A 14,576-nucleotide genomic window follows, 5' to 3' on the forward strand; every position below is an offset into this window, starting at 1 on the left:
AAAAAACCCACATATTACAGTGCAGATACACAATATATTCCAATTGTGCCCTTATCCCTCGCCTCCACAAAACAACAGATATTCTTGAATAGGTTTATTCCCTTTGCCTTCCAACAACACTGATTTTATAAAATCCCCCCATATTTCATTATATTCATTCATTTATTTGTACAGTTATAATGTACACTGAAGATGGCATTTAATCTTGTTGTACGAGGTGCAATGACAATAAAGTAAACTAAAATTAAAACTAAAGTTAACTAAAACTAAAAACAAAAGTAAAATTAAAACTAAAAACTAAAATTAAACCTAAAAACTAAAATTAAACCTAAAACTAAAACAAAACTTAAACCTAAACCTAAACCCAAACCAAAATTAAAAACAAAGCTAAAACTAAAACTAAAAAACTAAAGCTAAAACTAAAAACTAAATTAAAACTAAACTAAAACTAAAAACGAAAAACCAAACCAAAACTAAAACTAAAAACTCTGGGGCCTGCACAGGTTCCGGGGCGGCCTGGACGTGACCCACGGCCAGACGGGGACCGAGTCCGTCTACTGCAACTTCCGAAACAACGAGATCATGTTCCACGTCTCCACCAAGCTGCCCTACACCGAAGGGGATGCGCAGCAGGTAAAGGGGAGGGAACCTCCTTCCTCGCCTCCACACCCCAGAATAGCCGGTGAGGCTGACCCTCTTCTCCCCCGTCTCTCCCGCCCTTCCTCCAGCTCCAGCGGAAGCGCCACATCGGCAACGACATCGTGGCCATCGTCTTCCAGGACGAGAACACTCCCTTCGTGCCGGATATGATCGCCTCCAACTTCCTCCACGCCTACATGGTGGTGCAGGCCGAGAATGCCTGTTCGGACAAGACCCTCTACAAGGTGACCTGGGCAAATTGCAGGAGGCAGGGCCGGGGGAGAGGTGGGAGGAGGGAGCCGCTCAATTGGGTCCCCGGGTCGGGCCGCGAAGGAGCAGCCCCCTAGTGCCAATGCCAGAGGCTCACCCTGTCCCCTTGCAGGTCTCCGTCACTGCCCGGGACGACGTTCCCTTTTTCGGGCCACCGCTGCCCAATCCAGCTGTTTTCCAGAAGGTGAGTGCGTGTCCCCTTGTTGATACAACTTATTGTAGAAGTTTTCAATCGTCTTTCTCTTTTTTTTTTCTTCATTTAAATGTTGTATATTCCCTTCTTCATCCGCCAATTGACTTATCAGCCTTTTTTTCCTCTTTCCTTTTTCATCTCGTAAGCCAGCCAACGTCCTGGTTTATTTGCCTTTTCTTTTTTATATATAAAAAGTTTTTTTTTTTATTTTTAGACAGACATAAACACACAAAACATAAAACCCATCTTCAGTTACATACAGTGTGTCGATTGGTTACAAGTTTTTCGTGCATCCTTATTATCACGTAATTATCAAATCAAATAGACACGTATACGTTATTATCATTGTACATCATTTATTTGACTGTTACTAGTATTCCTTCATTTTAAACGAGATATTCTAGGTATCGGATTCGTTTATGTTCTAACAATTCATTACATCTTCAATCTATTTTATCTGCATTTTCAAAAAGGTTTTGTTTTGCCGATTTGATTTGCCAAGTCCTCGTTTTCTGTCGGGTTCAATTTATGCTTTTGCAGCTCCATCATATTTTTAAACTTTTTTTATTTTGGGGGGGTCTCCTCTTGTGGGCATCCAAGGTGGGCAGGCTGCAGCACCGTGCAATATCCTTCCCCCCCCCCCAGCAGGGGACATGCTGCTTCTCCGAGGGGCGGGGGACTCTGGGTGGGCAGGCAATGCTCCGTTGGGTCTGGGGGCTGCCACAGGACAGTCAGGCACTCTGCCTGGCTGCTGGCCTCATGGGACAGGCAGAATCCTGAGCTAAAGAGCCCAGGTGGCGCAGTAGTGAGAGCGCAGCGCTGCAGGGTTACTTCAGCTGACTGCTAGCTGCAGTTCGGCAGTTCGAATCTCGCCATGCTCAAGGTTGACTCAGCCTTCCGTCTTTCCGAGGTGGGTAAAATGAGGACCCGGATTGTTTGGGGGCAAGAGACTGACTGTAAACCGCTTAGAGTGGGCTGTGAAGCACTCTGAAGCGGTATATATGTCTCAGTGCTATTGCTATTAAGAGCCGCAGGGGCCACAGTGGCTAGAATGCAGTATTGCAGGCTGACTCTGCCGAGTGCCAGCAGTTCAATCCTGAGCGGCTCAAGGTTGGCTCAGTCTTCCCTCCTTCCAAGGTGGGTCAAATGAGGACCCAAATTGTTAGGGGCAAGAGGCTGTCAACCGCTTAGAGAGGGCTGTAAAGCCCTGTGAAGCGGTATTGCAGGCTAACTCTGCCGATTGCCAGCAGTTCGATCCTGAGAAGCTCAAGGTCGGCTCAGCCTTCCATCCTTCCGAGGTGGGTCAAATGAGGACCCAAATTGTTAGGGGCAAGAGGCTGTCAACCGCTTAGAGAGGGGCTGTAAAGCCCTGTGAAGCGGTATTGCAGGTTAACTCTGCTGACTGCCAGCAGTTCGATCCTGAGCGGCTCAAGGTCGGCTCAGCCTTCCATCCTTCCGAGGTGGGTCAAATGAGGAGCCAGATTGTTGGGGGCAAGAGGCTGACAGTCAGCCGCTTAGAGAGGGCTGTAAAAGCACTGTGAAACGGTATATAAGTCTACAGGCTATTACTAAATCTTACACGGGATGGCGAGGGGTGTTCGTCCAGCCAAACCAACCCTTTAAAACACTCCCCCCCTCCCCACTACTCTCCCTGCAGGGGCCAGACTTCCAGGCCTTCCTTTTGACCAAGCTGATCAACGCCGAATATGCCTGCTACAAAGCAGAGAAGTTTGCCAAACTAGAAGTGAGTTTTCCAGGAAATTGGGGGAGAGGGGGGCCGAGGGCGGGAAAGGAGCCTCTCTGGCTGGCTCTTCTGCAAGTGGATGGGTGGGTGGGTGTCCCAGGACCTCCTCCGTACCTCCCCCCCCCCCTTATCCAGCTTGCTGATGCTCCTGCGGCCTCTGCAGCCGGCTCAACGGGACGGGGGTGGGGGTTTCGCCTTCTCGCGACAGGAGCGAACGCGGGCGGCTCTGCTGGAGACCCTCTACGAGGAGCTGCACCTCAACAGCCAGTCAATGATGGGCCTGGGGGCTGAGGAGGACAAGATGGAGAACGGCGGGGGAGGCAGCAGCAGCTTCTTTGAATCGTTCAAGGTGAGGGAGGGCAGCGCGGCCGGAGATGCTCTGGGTCACCCTGTGGGTTCGTGCCTTGATCTCCCCCACCCACCCACCCTTCGGCAGCCCCTCCTCAGCCCTTCACTCCTTCCCTGGCCTACCTCCCTTTGCCCTCTTCGCAGGCAGTGGGAGCCAGACTGGTCCTCCACCTGTCCCTACTGGGAGGGGCAAAGGGTGGGGAGAGAGCCTGGGGCGGGGCGAAGGGTGACTCAGGGTGGGCCGGCCTTCCCTTCCAGCGAGTGATTCGCAGCCGCAGCCAGTCGATGGACGCCATGGGTCTCAGCAGCAAGAAACAGAGCACCGTCACCACCAGCCACAGCGGGAGCTTTGGGCACCCCAGCCCTGACATCGCCAAAGCCCTGGGCCTAGTGAGTGCCCCCCACCCATTCTGCCTTCAGTGCCCGCTTTCCCCCACTCCCTTTCACAGCCCCCCGAATCCTTCAGCGCCTCCTGGGGTAGTCTTTGCTTGGGCTGCCACCCCAATGGGGATGGCGTTGGATATTGGCAGGGTGGTCCGGGGAGGATGGAGGTTTCAGCAGCAGGCCCACATCTTCCCCTGTGCTTCCCTGTTTGGCATGCAGTGCCCCAGAGTGGCCACTGGGTGGCAGCCTTGGCCCAGCATAGGAGCCTTGGCCGAAGGGCAGAGAGTTGGCTGCCTAGAGGGGCGGGCAGGACCCTTGCTTGGGAAGGAGGGGGGTGGTCTTATGGGCTGAAGCCCTCCTTGCCCTGCTGGAGGCAGATCCCCACGTGCCCTTTCTGATGGCTGACGGGCATTGGGCATCCCCAGATTCTCTCCCTCACAGTCGCTGGCAGGGACCGGTTTATGAAAGGGGCCGTCTCCCGGCCTCCCGTGCCTCCTCCTTCTCCCCCAGGCTGGAGGATTGCTGGGGTGGAGGGCATCCGGTGGATGCCAGGGAACGTCTGGGTCTCTATAACAAGATGGCGCAGCGAGCGTGGCAAAGTCCCAGGAATTTCAGGCCCTCATCTTGGGCATCGTTTCCGCTGCCCAACCCCAGGCAACTATCTCCCAGCTTCCCCCTCCCCTCCAACCCCCCCATCACATCCCAGGCACAGCCCCAGCAGCTTCCTCTGCCTTCTCATGCCCCCTCCATGCCCGCTGGCTGCCTTGGCCCTTTCAGGGGAGGTTGGGCCCTTGGTGGATAATAACTGGGCATCATTTTGTTCGCATGACTTCTTTTTCTTTCTCTCTCTCTCTCTCTCTCTCTCTCCCCCTTTCTCCCCCCTCTGTCCTCTTCACCCCTCCCCTCTTTCATGCTCTGCCCGCTTGCCAGTCATTGCTTGTGCCCGGAAAAACGTCAAGTAGGTACGGACGTCGAGGCAGCGCGATAGGCATAGGAACCATTGAAGAGGTGGCTGGACTTTTTCCTCTCTCTCTCACTCGATTTGTCTCTCTCTCTACTCTCTGCCTCCCTGTCTGTCTGTCTGTCTGTCTGTCTGTCTCTCTTTCTCTCTGTCTCTCCTCTCTCTTTCGCTCTCTCTCTCTCTTTTTCTCTCTCTCTCTGTCTCTCCTCTCTGTTTCTCTCTCTCTCTCTCTGTCCCTCTCTGTTTTTTTCTTTCTCTCTCTCTTTCTGCTCTCTCTTTTTCTCTTTCTCTCTTTTTTTCTCTCTCTCTCTTCTTTTTCTCTGTCTCTCTGTCTTTTTCCTTTCTCTCTTGTTTTTCTCTCTGTCCCTCTCTTTTATTCCTTTCTCTTTCTTTCTTCTTTCTCTGTCCCTCTTCTTTCTTTCTCTCTCTCTCTCTCTTTCTTCTCTCTCTTCTCTCTCTTCTTTCTTTCTCTCTCTATCTCCCTCTCTGTCTCTCCCTCTCTCTCTTCTCTCTCTCTTATTCCTTTTTCTCTTTCTTTCTTCTTTCTCTCTCTGTCTCTCTTCTTTCTTTCTCTTTCTCTCCCTCTCCCTCTCTCTTTCTTCCTTCTCTCTCTGTCTCTCTTCTTTTTTTCTCTCTCTCTCCCTCTCTCTTTCTTCTCTCTCTCTTCTCTCTCTTCTTTCTCTCTCTCTCTCTCCCTCTCTATCTCTCCCTCTCTCTCTTCTCTCTCCCCCCCTCTCTCTCTGTTCTTTCTTCTTTCTTTCTCTCTCCCCCTCTCTCCCTTTCTTCTCTCTTCTTTCTCTTTCTTCTCGCTCTCTCTTCTTTCTTTCTCACTCTTTCTTTCTTTCTTTCTTTCTTTCTTTCTCCTTTTTCTTTCTCTTTCCTTCCCATCCCCTTTGCTGCCCTATTGCATGCCCCACACCCCTCTTGTCTCCCACTGGGGGGTGGGGGGCATCTTTCCTAAGCCTGGGAAATTGCTTGTAAGGCCTTTCCTTCTGCCAGCTTGCTTTGCGAGATGATTACAACCCTTTGCATTTGAAAGGAAGTAATGGACCCTCCGGGCTTGTTTGTCCTTTTAGCCCTTCTTTCATCCCATCCCCCACAGTCCTCCAGGGGTCTTGGACCCTCCTCCTTGTGGTGGGAAGCCTCCCTCCCTCCCCAGCACCTCCCATTAAGCTAGCATCCCAAGGAAACAGGAGTAGAAGACAGTTAGAGGCTCATTTCAAAGGACACGGCCTCTGCTACTGACCCCTTTTATGTCATACCTCAGATGGATGCAGGAACCGAGGGGGTTGTGGGTCTGTTAGAGTGGGGGGGTTGATTATTTTTGAACCCTTGAAGTTCCCCCCCTCCCCGCCCAGCCAGCCAAGCTGGGTCTCCCATCTTTTCAGATGGTTTCAAGGTCTCCCGTTTGTCCCTCTGCAATGGGCAGCCTGGGTGGCTCAGCGGCTAAGACGCTGAGCTTGTCGATCGGAGAGGTCGGCAGTTCGGCGGTTCGAATCCCCCGTGCTGCATAACGGAGGGAGCTCCCGTGAGTTGTCCCAGCTTCTGCCAGCCTAGCAGTTCGAAAGCACGTTAAAAATGCAAGTAGAAAAATAGGAACCACCTTTGGTGGGAAGGGAACAGCGTTCTGTGCGCCTTCGGGAGTTGAGTCATGCCGGCCAAATGACCACGGAGACATCTTCGGACAGCGCTGGCTCTTAAGCTTTGAAACAGAGATGAGCACCGCCCCCTAGAGTCGGGAACGGCTAGCACATATGTGCGAGGGGAAGCTTTACCTTTAAAATACTGGGAGCCACAGAACATAACGTACAAGTTTCAGGGTTCAAGGAGGAGCCTGCTGGGTGGGGAGGGTCAAGCTCTCCCCTCCACCCCCACCTCAGAATGGTGTCCTTTTTCTCCTGCCCTCTCCATGGCTCGATTTGTCTTCCCAACCCCTTTTGGGAACCCCGGAGTTTTCTTGTCATTCTGCAGGGTGTTTTTTTTTTAAAAAATGTTTGTAGAAAAAGAAAGATGGAGGATTGGGAGGAAGAGAGACTCATCCCCATTGAGGGGAGGGGTTTCCTGGCTCACACCTCCATTTTTCTAACCCTCCCCCCTCAGTGGTGAAATTCATTTTTTTTTTTTAACCAGTTCTGTGGGCATGGCTTGGTGGCCATGGCAGGGGAAGGATACTGCAACATCCCCATTCCCTCCCCTTTCCTGGGGGAAGGATAAAATCCCCATTCCCTCCACACTCCAGGGGAAGGATGCTGCAAAATCTCCATTCCCTCCCCACTCCAGGGGAAGGATACTGCAAAATCCCCATTCCCTCCCCATTCCTGGGGGAACAATAAAATCCCCTTCCCTCCCCACTCCTGGGGAAAGGGTACTGCAAAATCTCTATTCCCTCCCCACTCCAGGGGAAGGATGCTGCAAAATCTCCATTCCCTCCCCACTCCAGGGAAAGGATACTGCAAAATCTCCATTCCCTCCCCACTCCAGGGGAAGGATACTGCAAAATCCCCATTCCCTCCCCACTCCAGGGAAAGGATACTGCAAAATCTCTATTCCCTCCCCACTCCAGGGGAAGGATACTGCAAAATCCCCATTCCCTCCCCACTCCAGGGAAAGGATACTGCAAAATCTCCATTCCCTTCCCACTCTGGGGCCAGCCAGAGGTGGTACTTGACAGTTCTCCGAACCACTAAAATTTTCGCTATTGGTTTTCCAGAACCGGTCAGAACCTGCTGAATTTCACCACTGTTTCCCCCACTCCCCACTCTGTTTCTCCTTCTACCTCTGGCCCACGCCCCGGGGCATCCTCTCCAGAAAAAGCATTAAAACCTTGGCACGATGCAGAGGGATTATTATTTCGGGGTGAGGGGAGGTATGGTCCTGCTGTCTGTTTTGCAGATTCTGTGCTGGGGCATCGTAAGCACTTTTAGGTTGGCCTAAAAAAGATTTGGATGGATTGCCCCTGTAGGGTCTGGCCCTGAACCCCCATAGCTATTCAGGGACCCCAGGCCGGTGCAGTTCCCAAGGGGGATGTTTAAATTATTTGGAATATTTGGAATAAACTCGGTTGAGCTTCTTGTTACTGAGGTGGGGGTGGCCTTTCTCACAACCCCCCCCGCCCTTGGCTTGCTTGCCTGCTGGTCAGCTCTGGAGCAGGGTTTCCCAAGGCAGAGACCCCCCCTCCCCAATTGTCTGGATTGCTTCCCCCTCTTCTCCAGTCTTTCTGCTTCATGCCACCTCACTTCTCCCCGTCTCTTGCAGTCCCTGATCGTGCCCGGAAAGAGTCCAACGCGGAAGAAATCGGGGCCATTTGGTTCCCGCCGAAGCAGCGCCATCGGCATCGAGAACATCCAAGAAGTGCAGGAGAAAAGGTGGGGAGGATGCATGCGGGTTGCCCCCCCCCCTCATTCCACCCACCCTGGATTTCTTGAGCCATCCTGGGAAGCCACAATTGTACGTCACGCTAAGCGCGCTAAACCACAACGGAGGGATTCCTCAAAGTCACCGAGGCCCACTCAAATCCATTGCCTTCATGCCAAGCGTGGCCCAACAGACATCGTTCCTTTCTGTTCTGACCGAGGCTTCCCCAAAACACGAAGCCGACTCCTCGTCCCGATAAAACCCCTTTTATTTAGGTTAAAGGGAATTCCTGGCCAACAGTCTTTCAAGAGATTTCACAACTGCAGATCTTGATCAGGCTTGGAGAGCTGCCAGGCCCGATATCTTCCAAACTCCACGCTGTAGCAGCAATTCCTTGGCAAGAAGTTAGGGATAGATCTTCACCCTAATGGATTGAACTCATTGTCTCCTGCAAACTCCACTCCCCTTTCGCTCCTTTTTATTCCCTCTGGGAGGGACCATTCCTCGTCCACCTGTGGCCTTACTCCCGAGTCGACCCCTGTTCTTTAGCTGTTCCCTTCGTCTGGCAACTCTGTGCATTCACACACTGGGAACAGGCTCCAACTGTTCTTCTGCCTCACTGATGTCTGACTCTGAAGGCAGCTGATAACTGTCAGACGGCCCTGGCCCCCTCTCTGCCTCCGACACAGAGCCCTCATCAGGGCCTTCCCCAGACTCCAGGACTGGCCCATCTTCCTCCCCAACCTCCTCATTGTCTGAGTCTGACACCAGCTCCACTGGCGGGCCACAATACTTTCTGAGGCTGGGGAAGGACCTGCTCCCACACCAGCCTTCCTCTGCCCCAGCATTGATCAGGAAACCCTGGCTATGTGTCCCACAGGGAGAGCCCGACGGGCAGTGCGAAAACGCCAGATGGCAGCCACCCTGGCCAGGAGCCCAGGTCTGAGGCCTCCTCCAATCAAAGCTCGCCAGAGATGCCCACCACCAAGAACAGGTGGGCATTGTGAAAAGGCACCCAGGCATCTCCTGGCTGAGTCCAGCCTTAGTTTCGACTCCCAGCAACCCCTTAAACCCCTGTTTCTCTCACCCCCTCGCAGAGCGGATCCGGTGGTGCCAAAGCCAGAAGCCGGGCACGAATCGTCCCGCTCCTCCTCCAGTGCCAGCAGCTTTGGCAGCATGGTGGAGGATACCGAAGGCTGCCGGGATGACACAAGCGGGGTGAGGTGGCACTGGGGGGGGAGGGGGCTTAAGGGAGAGGGGCACAGAATAGCAATAGCAGTTAGACTTATATACCGCTTCATAGGGCTTTCAGCCCTCTCTAAGCGGTTTACAGAGTCAGCATATCGCCCCCACAGTCTGGGTCCTCATTTCACCCACCTCGGAAGGATGGAAGGCTGAGTCAACCTTGAGCCGGTGAGATTTGAACCACCGAGCTGCAACTAGCAGTCAGCTGAAGTGGCCTGCAGTACTGCACCCTAACCACTGCGCCACCTTGGCTCTGGAGAAAGAGCCAGGAGGGGATTCAGAAGGAAGCTGAAAAGTGGCTTGTAGAGATTCTCTTCTTGGCTTCCATCCTCTTTGAAAGTAGACAAATTAAAAGCAGTAACAAGCCACAGTTTGCCCCAGGAAATCGTGGCTGGTTGTTCAGCTGAATGAAAGCCTCCCGGAGTATCTTAAGCAGTGGGCAGGGAGGCCATCTCTGCGGCCATTAAACGGAAATGGTTCAAGGATTCCACCCCTCTTTTCAACTTCTCCTGGCTTGACTGGTTCTCAGTTTCAACAACCCCCTTAAAGAATTCCCCGATCCGAGGCTGGCCCTGCCCTAAACGGTGTGGACTAGGAACTTGGCGGAGGAACATTGGATTCTCGTTCAGTTTGGCCTGGGTGTCCCCTAATCCACCCTCCCCCTCTGCCTTTTCTGCCCCAGGAGAGCCCATTCCCTTCGACGCATTCCCACAAGCGCGATTCCTTCATGTACAGCACGTGGCTGGACGACAGCACCAGCACCCCCAGTGGGGGCAGCTCTCCAGGTACCTCCCTACCCCTCCCTGAGCCCCACAAGGCTGCTCTGGAGGAGCTGGCCTTCTCCCCCTCCCCATACACAAATGGGATGGATCCTCACCCCCCTGGTGTCCAACGTGGGGCCCTTTTGCTCCCAAGGGAGGGAGGAATGGTTTTAACCACAAGGTTGTCTTGTTTCCCCCCCCCAGGCCCCTCGCGCTCCCCACAGCCGGACCCCAGGAAGCCCATGGACCCCCCTTGCCCAGAGATCCAGATCCAGCTCGAACACTCGGACCAGCAACCCCCACACCTGGTGAGGGGTCCACGAGGGATAGAGGAGGGAGGAGGGAGGGCCTTTCATTGGGAGGGGGTCTGTCGGGTAGGGAATTGGTACATGCAGCAGCTCGATGGGAACCAGTTTTAATCCTCTTTTTGTCTTTCCCCCCAGAGCTGTTAACCTCCCTCCTGTCTCATGGATGTGCCTCTTGACCAGGTCAGACCTGGGGATCCCCCAGTATTTTCCCTGCCCCGCCCCCATCTCCGAGCCTCTGGCCAACCCCTGTTAGGGGTGAAATTCAGCAGGTTCTGACCAGTTCTGGAGAACCGGTAGCATAAATTTTGAGTAGTTGGGAGAACTAGCAAATACCACCTCTGGCTGGCCCCAGAGTGGGGTGGAAATGGAGATTTTACAGTATCCTTCCCCTGGAGTATGGAGGGAATGGAGATTTTGCAGCATCCTTTCCCCAGGAATGGGGAGGGAATGGAGATTTTGCAATATCCTTTCTCCAGGAGAGAGGAGGGAATGGAGATTTTGCAGCATCCTTTCCCCAGGAGTGGGGAGGGAATGGAGATTTTGCAGCATCCTTTCCCTAGAGTGGGGACGGAATGGAGATTTTGCAGCATCCCTTCCCCAGGAGTGGGGAGGGAATGGAGATTTTGCAATATCCTTTCTCCAGGAGAGAGGAGGGAATGGAGATTTTGCAGCATCCTTTCCCCAGGAGTGGGGAGGGAATGGAGATTTTGCAGCATCCTTTCCCTAGAGTGGGGACGGAATGGAGATTTTGCAGCATCCCTTCCCCAGGAGTGGGGAGGGAATGGAGATTTTGCAGCATCTTTCCCCAGGAGTGGGAAGGGAATGGAGATTTTGCAATATCTTTTCTCCAGGAGTGGGAAGGGAATGGAGATTTTGCAGTTTCCTTCCCCTGCCATGGCCACCAAGTCATGCCCACAGAACCAGTAATAATTTTTTTTGAATTTCACCACTGGTCCTGCTCCCATCTCTCTCTCTCTCTCTCTCCCTCCCTCTCTCTCTCTCTCTCTCTCTCTCTCTCTCTCCCCCTCCTTCCCTCTCTCTCTCTTTCCCCCCACCTCTCTCTCTCGCTCACACACACACACACACACATACACGTTACTCCCTATCTCTGCTGATTCCCTTCTGCTCCCTTGCACCCTCTACCTTTTAGCCCCTCCCCCTCCATCCTGGGTCTGGAGGGGGAGGGGTGACACCTCCTTTGCCCTTCCCCGACAGCTCACAGCAAAGAAGCACAAGCTGAGGCAACAGTGGAGAAGTCCCATCTTCGTCTCGGAACAAAGACGACCTCTCCGACCAGCAAATCCTGCTTCTCCTGATCCTCCCTTTTAAGCCGCTGCTTCTCTCCGACCCTCCAGGCCACGTCCGTGTGGCGAATTCCTTCCCTCGCGGTGCAAGACAAGCCGGGCATTTCCTCTGGCCTCAATTTCTTCCCTCCCCTCTTCCATGAGCTGGGCTCCGAGATGCCCCCTTCCCCAATTCCATCCCTAACCCAAACCCTGTGGAGTCAAAATGGTGGACAATCGCGGAGTACTACGGAGAAGGACCTGTGTGTTTCCCACCGTCCCTGTCCATCCACGGAGGCCGTCTGGACTGGCTACGGTGGCGGAGGCAGAGAGCCTTCGGGCTGTTCTTGGCTTTCCTATCGCAGAGGCCGGCAGTCACGCCATTTGCCGTGGAAGGAGCTGCAAGTAGAAGTTTTCTGGATCTCCGGATCTCTGGACGGTGTTTCAGCACGCGGAGGAGATTCCAGGGATGGAGATGTTTATGGAACACCATCTGGATTACGCCTGGATCAGCTCCCCCACTCCCCGTCTCCATTTCTCCAGCTGGCTTTGCCACCGATGCTCCTTCTGCGTCTCTCTCCCCTGCCCCGGTTGGCACACTGCCCTCATTTCTCGTCACGTTGCCCCCCTCCCTCCCCATGACAGCCGTGCTCCCTCTTATCCTAGGGAATTTTGGCAGTTGGGAGGGGAGACAGAGCGTATCCTGCCCAGACGTGCCCAATCTCTCCCTCCCTCCATGTTCATCCCAAAGAAACTTTGACAATCTCGCCACAGGTCAGCTAGGGTGTGGAGGAAGGGCTCGGCTGATTCTGGTGACTTTCAGGCTGGTCCAAGGCAGCTGGGCCACCAGCCCTCCCCCCTTCACCCCATGGGCTGGCCAAAGGAGCCAGGAGACCCCATTTGACACTGGCTGGGCTCTTAAGCTTCAGGGACCTCCCCTCTGTGCTGTAGTTGAGTTACCCCCATGCTGTGCAGGGTTTAAAAGGTGGGCAATGCACCCTACTGGCTCCACGGGTGTCTGGATCAGGGAAAGCCCCCACCCCCCCAAATTCCTAGCCATCCACGTTTAATTTTAAACATCCTTTGGATGATGTGAAAAGATTAATTCCACGATGCCTGGGCCTCTATGTTCTTATGTCTGTTGCGTAAATCCATCCTTTCTTTCTTCCTTCCCTTTTTTGGGGGGGTTGTTTCGCTTAATTTTATTTTATTTTTTAAAAAGATGCACAAAATCCATGAACTTAACAAAGTTTAAACATTGCGTTTAATTTAAACTCCAAGACTGTACTCGTGTTTCCAGTGACCTGTGTATAAAATATACATATATATATATAAATATACATATATCTATTTATCGCTATTGTAAGAAGAAATCTATTTGTAAAATGCTTTTTAAGATATACAGGCTGGAAAATAAAACGAGAATCCTCCACGTAGTTTTTCCATTTCCCGTCCCGCTGGAAGGAAAGTTTCTGATTTGGGAGATGTTGTGGCCCAAATCTGCTTCCAGAGGAGCTGGCGGCAGATTCAGACAGTGAGGAAGTTGGGGAGGAGCGTGGCCTAGTCCTGGAGTCTGGGGAAGGCTCTGATGAGGGCTCTGCGTCGGAGGCAGAGAGGAGGCCAGAGCCGTATGCCAGTTATCAGCTGTGTTCAGAGCAGTGGTGGGTTTCAAATTTTTTTCGAACCTACTCTGTGGGTGTGGCCTTTGTGGGAGTGGCTTGCTGGCCATGTGACCTGGTGGGAGTGGCTTGCTGGCCATGTTCTCTTCTCTCTCTCCTTCCTTTTGTCTCTGTCCCTTTTTCCTTTTTTCTTTCATCTCTCACTTTCTCTTTCTTTTTTTCTTTCCTCCTTTCTTTTTCTTTCTCTTTCTGTGTGTGAGTCTGTCTGTCTGTCTGTGTGTGTGTCAGTGGTGGGTTTCAAAAAATTTTGGAACCTCTTCTGTAGGTGTGGCCTGCTTTCCGGTTCCACTGGCGGAACCTCTTCTAACCGGTTCGGTAGATTTGACGAACCGGTTCTACCGAACTGGTGCGAACTGGTAGGAACCCACCTCTGGTTCAGAGTCAGAGATCAGTGAGGCAGAAGAACAGCTGGAGCCTGTTTCCAGTGTGCACATGCGCAGAGTTGCCGGACGAAGGGAACAGCTAAAGAAAAAGGATCGGCTTGGGAGGAAGGCCACAGGTGGACGATGAATGGCCCCTCCCAGAGGAAATAAAAGAGGAGCGCAAGGGGAGTGGAGTTTGCAGGAGACAATCAGTTCGCTTCATTGGTTCCTGACTCTCCGAAACTCCTTGCCAAGTTTTACAGATCTCGTCCTGGCAGTTCTCCAAGCCAGATAAGGTCTGTGACTGTAAATCCTCCCTCGAAAGACTTTGCTGGATGTGAAGGAGCAGAATTCACTGAATAAAAGGGTTTTTTGCCGGGAGAAGGAATTGGCTTCAGGCTCTTGTGAAGCCTCGGTCAGAAAAAGAAGGCCATGACCTGCTTGTCTTTTAATCACAGGATGGAGTCCTCCAGTCCCATGTCCAAGCCTAATGTTTGTCTGGAGATGAGGGTGGGTGGGAAGGAGGAAACCCGATAGCATTTTTGGAGGCTTGGAAGGATATGCAACCAGGAAAACCGTCACGGTTTTCCTTTCTGCCCTCCAGAAAAAACAAAATTAAAATGCTGGGAGCAGAAGAGCAAAGTTTTCCGTGTAATATCTCTCAGCTTTGTAGCAAGAGGGGATTCTGGGAGTTGAAGTCCACCTCTCTCATCCAATTGTGGTTTATTCACCAAGCCGTGGTTAACAGGGCTGTGTGGGCTACTTTGGATGAGTGACATCTCAATGGCTAAGCCTGTGACGGTGAATCTATGGCAGGTGTGCCACAGGTGGCACACGGAGCTCCCTCGGCGGGCACACCAGCCGTTGCCCCAGCTGAGCTCCACTGCGCATGGGCACGTGCGCCTCCCATTGGCCAGCTGATTTGGGGGTCTCTGCCATGCATGGGGGGGCATGCGGGAGACACCCACCCACCCACCCCGCAGCCTGTTTTTGCTCCCAAGAGGCTTCGGGGAGGCCTACTAGGCCCAAAATGGGGGGTGGGTAT

The 14,576-nt window shown here is 52.9% G+C and overlaps 1 protein-coding gene across 5 annotated transcripts in view; it reads left to right on the plus strand.

Annotated features, from left to right (window-relative positions):
- Positions 1-12,926, plus strand: part of RAP1GAP (RAP1 GTPase activating protein) — a 41,674-nt gene extending 28,748 nt beyond the window's left edge. For 3 of the 5 annotated variants that reach the window (XM_087702091.1, XM_087702093.1, XM_087702090.1), the window contains exons 11-24: positions 504-633; positions 729-884; positions 1,022-1,093; positions 2,760-2,846; positions 3,055-3,195; positions 3,453-3,584; positions 4,509-4,586; positions 7,795-7,904; positions 8,774-8,887; positions 8,991-9,111; positions 9,821-9,923; positions 10,104-10,207; positions 10,343-10,387; positions 11,423-12,926. In XM_087702091.1, the coding sequence (XP_087558217.1) occupies positions 504-633; positions 729-884; positions 1,022-1,093; positions 2,760-2,846; positions 3,055-3,195; positions 3,453-3,584; positions 4,509-4,586; positions 7,795-7,904; positions 8,774-8,887; positions 8,991-9,111; positions 9,821-9,923; positions 10,104-10,207; positions 10,343-10,351 (1,357 nt within the window). In that variant the 3' untranslated portion in view covers positions 10,352-10,387; positions 11,423-12,926. The remainder of the gene's footprint in view (positions 1-503; positions 634-728; positions 885-1,021; positions 1,094-2,759; positions 2,847-3,054; positions 3,196-3,452; positions 3,585-4,508; positions 4,587-7,794; positions 7,905-8,773; positions 8,888-8,990; positions 9,112-9,820; positions 9,924-10,103; positions 10,208-10,342; positions 10,388-11,422) is intronic. The other 2 variants (XM_087702092.1, XM_087702094.1) reach the window with 2 other exon arrangements.
- The last annotated feature ends 1,650 nt before the right edge of the window (positions 12,927-14,576 follow it).

This window comes from Thamnophis sirtalis, unplaced genomic scaffold (assembly GCF_051295495.1).
Source record: "Thamnophis sirtalis isolate CommonGarterSnake01/CBP01778 unplaced genomic scaffold, rThaSir2_p1.2 scaffold_15, whole genome shotgun sequence".
Classification (NCBI taxonomy): Eukaryota; Metazoa; Chordata; class Lepidosauria; order Squamata; family Natricidae; genus Thamnophis; species Thamnophis sirtalis.